Below are 12,222 nucleotides of genomic sequence, written 5' to 3' on the forward strand. Positions count from 1 at the left end.
TGCCCAGGCCCTCCAGACATCCCTTCCATTGCCTTTGGATTAAGTTTAGGATGGATCTTTCTTTTCCTCTTCCATCAAAAATAGAATCCAGATTTGAGGGATTTGACAGGCAATAGGGCCCATAGGCCATATTATACTCAACTAAGATATGATCAGATTTATAGATGCTCCATTATTTTATGAGCTATAAAATGTAACCAATTAAACCATTAACACAATGCTTTCTTTAGAATTTTATTATGTTCTTTACGTACTCATATATGTATACATTATTATATACTTATTGAAAGAGCTCAGACTTTTTTAGACATGTATCATGTACAATATGAGGAAAGCAAATTTGCTAAAACTCTCTTCCGAATCCCTTGTCAGTGTTTTTTTTTTTTGTTTTTTTTTTTGTTTTGTTTTGTTTTTTGTTTTTAAGATGAAGTCTCACTCTATCGCCCAGGCTGGAGTGTAGTGGCGCGATCTCGGCTCACTGCAATCTCTGCCTCCCGGGTTCAAGTGATTCTCCTGCCTCAGCCTCCCAAGTAGGGGGGATTATAGGCACCCGCCACCACACCCAGCTAATTTTTTGTATTTTTACAAATACAAAAAAACAGGGTTTCACTATGTGGTCAGGCTGGTCTCAAACTCCTGACCTCATGATTCGCCCGCCTCAGCCTCCCAAAGTGCTGAGATTACAGGCGTGAGCCACTGCACCCGGCTCAGAGTCTTTTTTTTTTTTTTTTTTTTTTTTTTGAGACTGAGTCTGGCTCAGAGTCTTTAAGTGCCTGTTTTTCACACACCATTGCCTGCTGTGCCATCAATAGAACTGAAAATGCAGCATTTTTCTTTTTCTCTCTCCCCTCCCTCCTTCCCTTCCTCCCTTCAGGATGATCTTGGCTCACTGCAACCTCCATCTCCCAGGTTCAAGTGATTCTCCTGCCTCAGCCACCCAAGTAGCTGGGATTACAGGCACGCACCACCACACCCAGGTAATTTTGTATTTTTAGTAGAGATGGTGTTTCACCATGTTGCCCAGGCTGGTCTTGAGCTTCTGGGCTTGCAACATCTGCCCACCTCAGCCTGCCAAAGTGCTGGGATTATAGGTGTAAGCCATTGCACCCTGGCTAGCATTTCTTAAGCCAGTACTGCACCAGCATTTTCTTTCTGGGGACCCACTATGCAAGTGTTGATACTGGAGCTTGATCTTACCGGGAGATAAGATTAATGGAAGTTTTTGAGACAACAGACAGGACTCACATTCCTGTCTCAAATAGGCAGGCAATGACACTAAGTCATGACTGCTGTCTGGCCAACAGCAATTGTAAGACACCATTAATCCTAAAGTGAGATCGATTGTATGCTGTATCTCAATATCAGAGATGCTACAATGTGAAAATTGATGAATTGAGACAGTTCTTATGAGACTACCTTTTGGGTTATCCTAAAGGTGATACCCAATCTAGCCCATGAGCAATGGCCCCAGCTTCAGCCACTGACAGGCATCATTTTATCAGACCAGGTCAGTCTGGGCCAAGTGTGTCCTGGACATTTGGAATTGGAACTAGTCTCTTGTGTTAAGAAAATGTCAACACTAGGCACTGCGGAATTGGCCTCTGCCACCATGGGGAGGTGTGCACCCAAAGCTGGACTGCAGGGGGAGGAGGGAGGCTGACACACAGAGGGGCCAAGAAAAGCTAGAGAGAAGGCAGGACCTCAGCCTCCCAAGGGCTTTCCAGTTCTGTGGCTGGTGCCTACCTGGAGCTGGACTGCCCTCTGGCTCCTGCATCTGAGACAACAGGAAGCCTTACAATAATTTCCCCTGTGTCTTTAAGCTGGCTAGTTGGCCCATGTCGCTGACAAATGTCACCACCTTCGCTGTGCTTGCTCAGGTCTCAACTGCATTTCAGATAGCAGCTTTTCCACCCCTTTTGGGGCTGTGAAAGCCATGATGATCACAAAACAACTCACAAAGCAACTTCTAGAGCTACTGCTCAGATGAGGATCCTATAAGGCAGTGTTTGAGTGTCCTGTAAAGCTCAGGTCCAGCTACTGCCCAGTTACCTATGTTCTGTCCCCCTAAGCCTGGCCTAATCTGTAGGGGGCACTGAGGGAGGGGCAGCCTGTGACCTTAGAGACCTCCAAGTGAGGTGACTTGCCTCATTCTTGGATTAAGCCCACAGCTGTCAGCCTCAGCCCTTTGCCACTAACCAGTTGAGCTAAGCAGCCCACCCATCTCCTGCTGGGCCCAGCTATTCTGGCCTTTTGGGGCTCTCAAAGCTTGGAAGCTTCCTTCTGCCCTCTCCATGGATGGCACTTTTAGGGCTCAGGAAGTCAAGTCCAGCAGCTAAGGCAGTCTCCCAAGGGCCAGTGTTGCACACTCAGGCCTTTGAACCTAGGGCAGTTTCTCCAGCAGGTCATGCCTATGCCACGGGTCACTGACATCAGGAAGGCAGCCAGCTCCCCAGGGCATGAACGACGGAGCACATATTAGCTTCCTATGGTTGCTGTAACAAATTATCACAAATGAAGTGGCTTAAAACAATACAACCATATTATCTCACAGTTCTGGAGAACAGAGACCCAAAATGGGTCTGTAGACCTGCATTCTATCTGGAGGCTCTCAGGGAGAATCTGTTTCCCTGGCTTTTCTAGCTTCTAGAGGCTGTCCACATTCATTGGCTTGTGGCCTCACATCACTCCAACCCCTGCTTCTGTTGTCACATTTCCTCTGATGCTGACACGCCTGCTCCCTGAGCACCCACCCAGATAATCCAGAACAATCTCCCCACCTCAAGATTCTTAATCACATCTGCAAAGTCTTATTTGTCATATAAATTAACAATCATGGGTTCCAGGGACTAGGACATGGACATCTTGGGGGATCATTACTCAGCCTACTACAGAGCACAGAGACTGAAGGACGGCTTCCCTTAATGGTATTTTTCCGTAATCAGGCCTTTTTCTTTAAGAATATTTTAAACAGCATAACAAAGTACAGCTGACTTTTTTCCCCCCTTTTACAGACAGGGTCTTGTTATGTTGTTCAGGCTGGACTCAAAACTCCTGGGCTCAAGTGATCCTCACCTCAGCCTCCCAAGTAGCTAGTACTACGGACATGCACCACCATGCCCTGCTACAGCAGTTTTTTTATACAACTCTAGGGACAATACCCATTGCCACTTATTACATGCCTACTGTGTGCCAGAGAGAGAAGGAAAGCAACATTATTGGCCCCATTTAAGGAGGTCACTTGCCCAAGGTAATCCAACTGGCCGGTGGCAGGCAGACTTGAGCTCACATCTGCCTCCATTGACAGGCACTGATGTTGAGGTTGTATTTCTTCCCTTGGCGCCCATAATGCAGACCCTAGTCTAAAGTCTTGTTTTTGTCGGAGAACTTCGGAGCCTTAAATTCAGAGGCGCTTCACACAGCTCATGCCACCTGCAGAAGTACCAGAGACCCTGGCATAGGCCAAGGAACTGGCAGAGGCGTCAGCTTCTCCTCACCACATCAGGAAATTGAATCTGTTCTCTCTTCTAGTAACTTACTTCACCAAATGACTACACTTGTTGGGCACTAACCCCATGTCCAAGGGACAAACTATGAGCTGGTCCAGTGATGGAAGAGGTGGGTAGAAGCTAGGTCACACTCCTGCCACAGATTTGGTACCAGAACGGTCATTAGGGTTTTGTTAAGGAATGGACAGGCCAGAAGAGAGGAGAGATGGGCCTTCATGAGGCTATCAACAAAGTCCCTACAAAAAAGTCAGCGGTAGATAAAAATGTAAGAGCTATACATCCACATAGGCAGGAAAGAGATGTAATGAGTTCATCCCACTGACGCATGAACAATTAATTGCTACCTGTCAGTTGTCAATGGGGAGAATTTCATCCACCCGATCATTTAAAGCAAGCTGGAACAGGGTACAATGAGAATTGGCCAAGGATGAAATTCAAAGGATGCCCGGGGGCAAGTGATGTAACGGGTTGCAAAACAAAGGTCAGATAAAAGGCATGGGGTAAGGGGCCCTGGTGCCAGAGCAGACGGCGTCCTATAAAGACTGTCTTTTACTCTGGAGAAACTAGAGCAGTACACACAGTATTCGGCATTCAGGGATGGGGCCTGAGATTCTGTATTTCCAATGAGCTCCCAGGTGATGCCGAACAGCTGCCATCTGTGGGTCATCTTGAATAGTAAGGGATGAGATGACTCTTAAGAGACAACTCAAGCTGTTCCCTGCAGCAAAAATAAAACGAGTGGGGGGAATGCAGATGTCACAGAGCTGTTTGATGCCGTGGAAAAATGAAGGTGGGGCTTATCATCAAGAAGTCCTTTACGCATCCATGACTTTCTGTCCAACTCATAGGAGACTGGATAAATTACCTTTTCCTTTTTAAAATGAAGAAACTGAAGTGTAAGACGATTGAACACAGCAGAGTCAAAAACATTAGGGGTAGATACAGGTGCCCCACGCCATCCTTGACCCCACACACACTTCCAGAAAACATCAAGCAAGGAGCAGGCAAAGAGCTGTCATAGGAGTGTGGTTGTTTTAATACCGTTCTTGCCAAGCAATATCAAAGTTGTCCATATTCTCCAAGTTTGTCCTATTTTTTATAGACAATATTAAAATTTTTTAAGTGTGTGCTGATAAAGAGATTAGTCACACCACTGGGGATTTAAAAATGAGAAGCCACATAAATTCTCTTCCTTAAAAAACAGCCATTTCAAAAGATTTTCTTTAATATCATAAAATATTTTCATGGACAAGTGAGCTAGCAAACACACATGCACCAATGTGCCTTTTGACAAGAGTACCCCCTACCCCGACTCCCACACCAAAGTGGACATGAGATTGGAGAAATGAATACAGCAGATGGAACAGATAGAAGAAAAAAAAATCAGTAAAAAGGATGGAAGATAACTTTGTGCTTGGTTATTTTCCTATGTCACAACAAAACAAGACATTTCGGTGCAAATAGTTAATCTTTCCTCTTTTTTTCCATTTGGTGGAGAAAAAAATACTTTTTCTATAATAAAATATGTAGTTTTTTGGTTTTTAACGTAACTTTTTTTTTCTTTTTTGCAGAAAATAATTTTGTAAACTGTCACTTCGCGGGCAGGGAGGCTCGATGCCACGTGGGCCCCAGCTCGCCCCGGTGGAGGCTGGGAGCTGAAACCGAACCTAGGCAGGAGATGGGCGACGGCGGAGGTGCAAGGCAGGGCACGGCGCACGAGACGAGGGCGGCCGGGCAGGGTGGATTAGAGGTCACTCTCGCCGTACAGTGCCGTGGAGAAGGACATGTAGTCCAGAGCACCTGGCACGGAGTCGGGGCCGGTGTAGGGGGCCATCCGCGCGATGCAGTACTCGGCCTGGTCAGGCGGCAGCTCGCGGCGCAGCTCGTCCACGGTAATGTAGTTCTGCGGGGAGAGAGTGGTCAGGGCGGCCGCAAAGTCCAGCAGCCGTAAAGCGGGGTGGCCCAACACAGCCGCAAAGCCCGGCCGCGTGAAGGCAGCGCGTGCCGTTTGCATTATGCCTCCCTCCTGGAACTAGAGGATGTATGGACATAAATATCCACACATGTACATACCGCATACACATGTATTTTTAAAACTGTCTCAGGTTTTCCACTTCAGTACCTACTTTTTAAGCCACTTTCCAATCTAATTCCATGTGCCAATTACACCTATAACCATCTTCTGAATCACACTAGTCTGCAATAATTGCGTGCTGGAGCAGTATCCGCAGATACTCTGGTGGAGCGTATAGGTTCCTGGGGGGACCCCACACGCACTCAGCTGAGCTCTCTGGAGGCTTTGGACAGAGTGTCTAATTTTAATGAGCCCTCCAGCAGATTAAGAACACCATCCACGTTTGGGCATCATTGCTTCCCAAATATGGTCAGGCTATCTTAAGCTCCTTTGCAGAAAGGTGGGCCTTGCCCCATCCAAGCAGCTCCAGCCTGGGTATCTGCCTTCTCCCAGGTTTTGCCCATGCTAGGTCTATTTGAAAGCTGTGTCTTTTAGGAGCTTCAAGATCCAGGAGAGCTCATTTGGGGGCTCTGACCCACAAGGTAGTCCCCCTGCACCATGCCCTACCTCTGCCAGAGCGCCCTGGGAACCAGTTTGAGGGAGGGTGGAGCTGCCACTGTCAATCCCAAAGTTGGGAGACGAGGCCCCTATCTCGGCCCCAGTTTTCCTCTTCTACAAAATTAGCAACTAAAACTAAATGGTTTGAGGATCCTTCCAGCTCCAAGGTGCTATGATGCAAATAAGGTTGTTCTTGTACTTAAATCAGACCTTTAGGGACTTCTTTGTAGGTTCAGCCTTTATTCCCTTGTAGACAGACATTTCAGAAATTATACTCCCTCCCTACTGGCTTTTGCTTTTGGTAACTGAATCTTTTCCGTTTAAGATGGAGTCTCACTCTGTCACCCAAACTGGAGTGCAGTGGTGCGATCTCAGCTCACCGCAACCTCCGCCTCCCAGGTTCAAGCAATTCTCAGGTCTCAGCCTCCCGAGTAGTTGGAATGACAGGTGCATGCCACCACACTCGGCTAATTTTTTGTATTTTTAGTAGAGATGGGGTTTTGCCATGTTGGCCAGGCTGGTCTTGAACTCCTGACCTCAGGTGATCCACCCACCTCGGCCTCCCAAAGGGCTGGAATTACAGGCATGAGCCATCATGCCTGGCCTGAATCTTTTCAGTTTTGAAGGAAGGATGGCATAAGGATTTACTGTGACTTTACAGAACAGAACACAGACCCTAGGCCCACATCCCACCCCCACCATTTCTTCTGGCTGCTCTGTGAGTCTTTTCTATAATATTTGAGGGATCTGTGGCTTCTATAGATCCCCTCAGGTCCCTGGGCTGGAGATGGCTGTGGTTCTGGGTGACATCCAGGTCTACCAATGACCATCTCAGAACAGTGGAGACTTGGACTGAGCCTCTGGCATCCATGGAGACAATCCCCTGCATCCCTCCACTGCCAGGTGGACTGTTGCAGGGTACTTAGGAGACTGGGAAACCCAGAGTGGATCACTGCTCAAGGTAGAAAACACGAGAGATGTGCTTCCTTCTTGTGTCCCACAGTCCCTCTTCCTGCTCCCACTATAGTCCGTGCCGATGCACAGGATGATACCAAGGGTGAAGTCCCAGGGGTTGTCAGATGGACTCCAAGAGTCCAATCACACATCCACACCACTCTACTCCCCTCTGCCACCCGTCATTTCATCCCAGCTATGGAGTCCCTCACTGGCAAGCAGTGATCCTGGGAGGGTCACTTATACTAATCCTGTGTCCTGACACCTTAGCTGAGCCCAAGGCATTACAGAAATGGGTAGAAGTGGCAAACAAGGAGAGGCCAAAGGACCCTGGAAGAAGGGGCGGTTCCAGCTCTCACCCCTCTAGATCACAGTCCAGCCAGTGCCTGCCACCCCAGCACAATGCCCATGCCATAGAACACCCACCTTGTCCCCAGCCAGGATCTTGAAGGAAGCCATGACTTGGTCTGCTGTATCTGTATCGGCTGTCTCGCGGGACATGAAGTCAATGAAGGCCTGGAATGTCACTACCCCCAGGCGGTTGGGGTCCACAATGCTCATGATGCGGGCAAATTCTGCTTCTCCCTGGAGGAAACAGCCAACCCCAGGCCTGTCAGCCCATGGCCTGCTGAGAATATCTCATAGGGACTGAAGACCCTGGGGGCTCAGATCAGCCTGTGGCTGGAAGAGGAGGGCACATCCCCCTGACCTAACCTGGGTTGTCCTAAGGGTATGATGGGGACACAACACCCAAGAGGAGAGACCCACTTCAGGGTTTCCCATGCCCTGCAGATGCCTGGGTTCCTCTTACAGCAAATAATCATATTGATAATAACTACAGTGATCACAACGATTAACAATGGCTGACACCTATGCAGCATATCTTATATGCCAAGTATTAACCTAAAAGCTTTATTTCAATTCATTTAATCCTCACTACAACCATAAAGGTAGGTATTTTATTATCTTCATTGTACAGATGAGAAATCTGAAGCCCAGACAGGCTAAGTGACTTGCCCAGGGTCACACAGCCAGGAAGCAGCAGAACTGGGATTTGAACTCAGGCAGTCTGGTTCTAGAATCTGTTCTCTCCCCACCACGCTGTATTTTCTATGTGCCAGATACATGCGCAGACTTAAATTCCTTCATTTAACTCTTGCAACAGTCCTGTAGGGTTCCCCCACTTCACCTGAGGCTACACGCTAATGATGGCAGGGCTGGGATTTACTCCCAGGTTCACTGCTCCTAGCCCCATGCCCATGCCCTGCACTGGGCAGCTTGTGAGCTCTTCACTTGGCACCATGGCCCAGGAGTCACCTGACTGCCCTGCTCAGAATGTCTGTGTGAGGGGGTACAGAATAGGAAGGTTGGGGAGTGGGGAACGGCCTGGGACAATCGAGAGGGGCAGCAGGCCCGACTGGAGCCACCGCCAGGACGGAGGTGGAAGGTCTCAATTTCCATGCTCCATGTGAGGTGACGCAGGCCAACCCCCAACCTGGGATGTCCCACACCACCAGTCCTTCCTGCCAGTCTCAGGGTCAGCCCAGCTGTCCACAGTGGGAGTGAGGAAGTACCAGAAGATGAAGTAGCACAGAGACTGAGACGAGGAGGCCAGGGCTCCTGGATACACACAGGCCGGTGGCCGGGCCGGCTTTCAGGGAGCCATCTTCCCCAAGGACATGGGCCTTGTGGCTCCTCCAGGGAGGGCAATCCCTAGCCTGAGGGCCTCCAGCCTGCCACTCCTGGGACTTGGCCGCTCCCGCCAGCTGGCTGCCTCCTCACCAGGGCAGACAGAGGGTGGGGTTTACGTTACCATGTTGTAACCCATGGAGATCAGGCAGGCGCGGAAATCATCCGTGTCCATCATGCCTGTCTTCTTCTGTTGGGGGCAGTGGTACCAAGACACAAGGAGGGTCGGGAAGGCAGGAAGAGGAAGGGCCGGCCCGGGGCCAGGAAGACAGAAACAGATGGCCAGAGCGGGGATGAGGTTTATGGTTTGGGGGATCAGGATGGGGAAAGGAACATAGGAGGAGAAGATGCGAACACACATGGGTGGCAATGTCCAAAGACAGGAGGAAGACAGAGCAGGGAGATGCAAAAATCCACCCATGGGATGAAGAGCGGTGAGGATGGAAGACAGTGGGCACCCAGCAGGTTGCCACGGAAGACAGCAGAGGGCAGAGGGTGGACCAGTGACAGGGCAGACAGAGACAGCAGGAGAGGACGAGCCCCATGGCCCATAGGAGGGGGACAGGAGATCCAGACAGAGAGAAGAGAAAAAGGAAAAACGCATTATTTCTCGCCCCAGACGCCACCCCTGAGCGTGCTCCATGCAGGAGGCGAGTACCTGGGGGTCGTTGCCAATATCATAACCCAAGCTGATGAGGCAGGCTTTGAACTCCTCGGGACCCAGTGTGCCGGAGTGATCCTGGGGCCGCGGTGCGCCAGGCAGCGAGCCATGCGGTGTCAGGGAGGTGGAGCCGTGAGGGGGGCATGCCCCAGGGGAGGGTGGCGTGTGTGGGGAGACACAGGGACAGGCATGCGGAGGGAGGGTGGGGGCGGGGGAGGAGGGGAAATAAAAGTGCACACGGTTAGACACACCAACGAGGCTCCAGGGGGTGCCCTCCCCCCAGCACACACAGCCCTGCTCCAGGAAGCAGGACCAGAGTGGGGTGTGATGAGCCACAAGGGTGAGAAGCTCCCCCAGAAGTGACCCAGCCCCCCAGTTTCCCCAGGGACTTCCCCCCAGGTGCCTAGAGAGCCATGAAGCAGGCAGGGGTGGTGGGCAGCACCCAAGAACATGCTCCCACGCCTTGGGACCGCCCGCAAGCCCCAGGGCACTGGGAAGGGGCAGCCCACTAAAACCCGGCCTGACCCAGAGCTGGGATGGGAACCCAGGACCAAGGCCTCTGACATCCCCAGCAGAGTCCCAGAGGCCGCTGGAGGTCGGGGTAGGGGTGGGAGCCAGCAAGGGCAGGAGGAGTCTCTCTTCTGCTCCTCTGTCTCCACAGCCAGGGAGCAGCAAGCCTTCACTGTGGGTGACTCTTCATGGTAGGAGAGCAAGGGTCAGGGGTCAAAGGTCCTCTTTCTACCCACAGTATGAACACTCTCTCCCAGAAAGCAGGGAAGCTTATGAGGCACCAACACAGGTTTTCCAAGGTTGGTTTTGTGGGGTGCATCGAGTCAGGGCAGGCTGATGGCAGTTTCCCCTTTCTCTCCCTCTTCACTTGCATGGCAGCCCACATCCCGGGGAAGTGCCCTCCAGGGCCCTGGGGCAGGGGTTGGGGGCTGCACTACGAAAACACAGGGTGGGGCTCTCACCCGGTCAAAGTGGTTGAAGGAGGCCCGGAACTCATTCATCTGCTCCTGGCTAATGCCCTTGGCATCCCGGGTCAGGATCTGGTTCTCCACCTCGTTGATGGTCCTGGCGATGGTGGTGAGCAGCTGCTCCCAGCCCACACGGATGTGCTGCAGGCAGGCAAGAGGCCTGTCAGCAAAGGGGTCCCAGGCCTGGGATCCTGGCGGCCCCTATCCACCCTACTCCCCAACTATCAAAATGGCTAAAGCCATCAAACTTGGCCTTCCGTGTGGCTGAGTATCACCAGAGGGAGGGGAACCAGGACAAGGACAACCTACTAGGGCAGGGACCCTAGATGATCAAGGGGGCAGGGTGGCAGCCTCTGCCTGCGAGAGCAAAGAGACTGGGACTTGCCAATGGGGGTCAGGTCAGGAAGGAGGGCAGATTTGGGGGTAGGAAAGATTGAGACCAAAAAATGTGTGATTCCCTGAACCTCCAACCCCACAACCCCAGCCCACACACACTTTCACAGTTAAAACAACTAGCCATCTTACAAGCAGGTGCCTGAGCCAGTGTTTGGAGCCCGCCAGCACCCGGAACCACGAGAGGTGCTTATTCTGAACTCCACCCCCAAACTAGTGAAGCAAATTCTAGAGACGGGGCCTAGAAATATGTATTCTCAACACGTTCCTCGGGAAAGCAGAAGGTACTAAAAGTTGAAGATGTGAGGCTTCAGAGGTGAAGTGAATTTATCCTCCAACTATGACCTGTTTCCTTGGAGACTTCCCCACCCAGGAGGAAGGACAGAGGGGACATGTGCTCCCCGAGAGGAACAAGGCCAGCCCCACCCACCTCCATGGTGTAGTTGGTGTGCTTGTTGTCGAAGATGAGCGCCTCCTGGATGAGCTGGTGGTCGCCCTCCAGCTGATCAATCTTTGGCTTGTAGTTGACAATGCTCTTCTCATACTGCCGCAGGTGGCTGAGCTGGTCCTCCAGGGTCCCGTGCATCTCAATGGAGATCCTCCCAATCTCCTGCTCACCGGCAAAGAGGCACCTTGTCAGACCACCTCACTCTGCTCCCATAGGGTGGGGACTGGGGCCTCCAAAATCATTTGTTAAGCCTTCAGATGATTCTCAGTTCCTATCCCAGCCCTAAGGAGGCCATCACTGGTAATTAGTAAGACACTTTTAGCATGGGTGCTCCTAGGTATGGAAACAGCACCACAGAGGTATATAACAAGCACTGTTATCACTGGATGAAATACCTACCAGCTCTCAGGTACCTGTCAGCCTCAGGAAGGGAATGCAGGGTCAGTTCTAACCTAAACATTCACTCCTCTGCTTGCCATTCAAATGCCCCTTTCCCAAGTCTTGTCCATCTCAGGGACCCACTGAGCCAGCATCCTTGTAGCCTCGGCAGACCTCACTCACCTCCCTCAGTGCCCATGCTCTTCCTCCTGCTGTTCCGCCTCCTGGGATGCCTGCCCTGGCTCACCTGAATCCCATCCATCCCTGCAGGCCAGGCCTAATGCCCATTTCTCTCTGTTATTCATCCATGTAAACAACCCTTGTTTGTGAAAGCACTTTCTGTCCACTCAATTCAATCCAGTAGCTATTTCCTGCCTGTCTACTAAGGACAATGTGCTGGCAGGGGGGCGGGGGGCGACACGCACAAATGTGAACTCAACATGGTCTCTGCCCTTAAGGAACTCAGAGGCCACGCTCTAGCCAAGCAGGGCCCCTTTCCTGATCTGCTAAAGCACCCCACTATCTACCCCACACAATTCAGCAAAACATTCTGTGCTCCACTGGGTTCAGTTCTCTTTCTGGGATGATCAATCATCTTCTTTGGCCAGGCTCATTGCTCAGGAGGAGGAGGAGAGGAAGGGGAG

General features: G+C 51.1%; 1 protein-coding gene across 6 annotated transcripts in view; it reads right to left on the bottom strand.

The window, feature by feature from the left end:
• Positions 1 to 4,524: 4,524 nt before the first annotated feature.
• The window catches only part of ACTN1 (actinin alpha 1), a 107,333-nt gene continuing 99,635 nt past the window's right edge, over positions 4,525 to 12,222 (bottom strand). For 2 of the 6 annotated variants that reach the window (XM_025392540.1, XM_025392541.1), the window contains exons 17-21: positions 11,183 to 11,362; positions 10,354 to 10,500; positions 8,846 to 8,911; positions 7,459 to 7,617; positions 4,525 to 5,409 (exon numbers count right to left, since the gene is read on the bottom strand). In XM_025392540.1, coding sequence (XP_025248325.1) covers positions 5,251 to 5,409; positions 7,459 to 7,617; positions 8,846 to 8,911; positions 10,354 to 10,500; positions 11,183 to 11,362 — 711 coding nt within the window. In that variant the 3' untranslated portion in view covers positions 4,525 to 5,250. Of the gene's footprint in view, positions 5,539 to 7,458; positions 9,461 to 10,353; positions 10,501 to 11,182; positions 11,363 to 12,222 lie in introns of all 6 variants that reach the window. The other 4 variants (XM_025392538.1, XM_025392537.1, XM_025392539.1 and 1 more) reach the window with 4 other exon arrangements.

Source organism: Theropithecus gelada, chromosome 7b (genome assembly GCF_003255815.1).
Source record: "Theropithecus gelada isolate Dixy chromosome 7b, Tgel_1.0, whole genome shotgun sequence".
Lineage (NCBI taxonomy): Eukaryota > Metazoa > Chordata > Mammalia > Primates > Cercopithecidae > Theropithecus > Theropithecus gelada.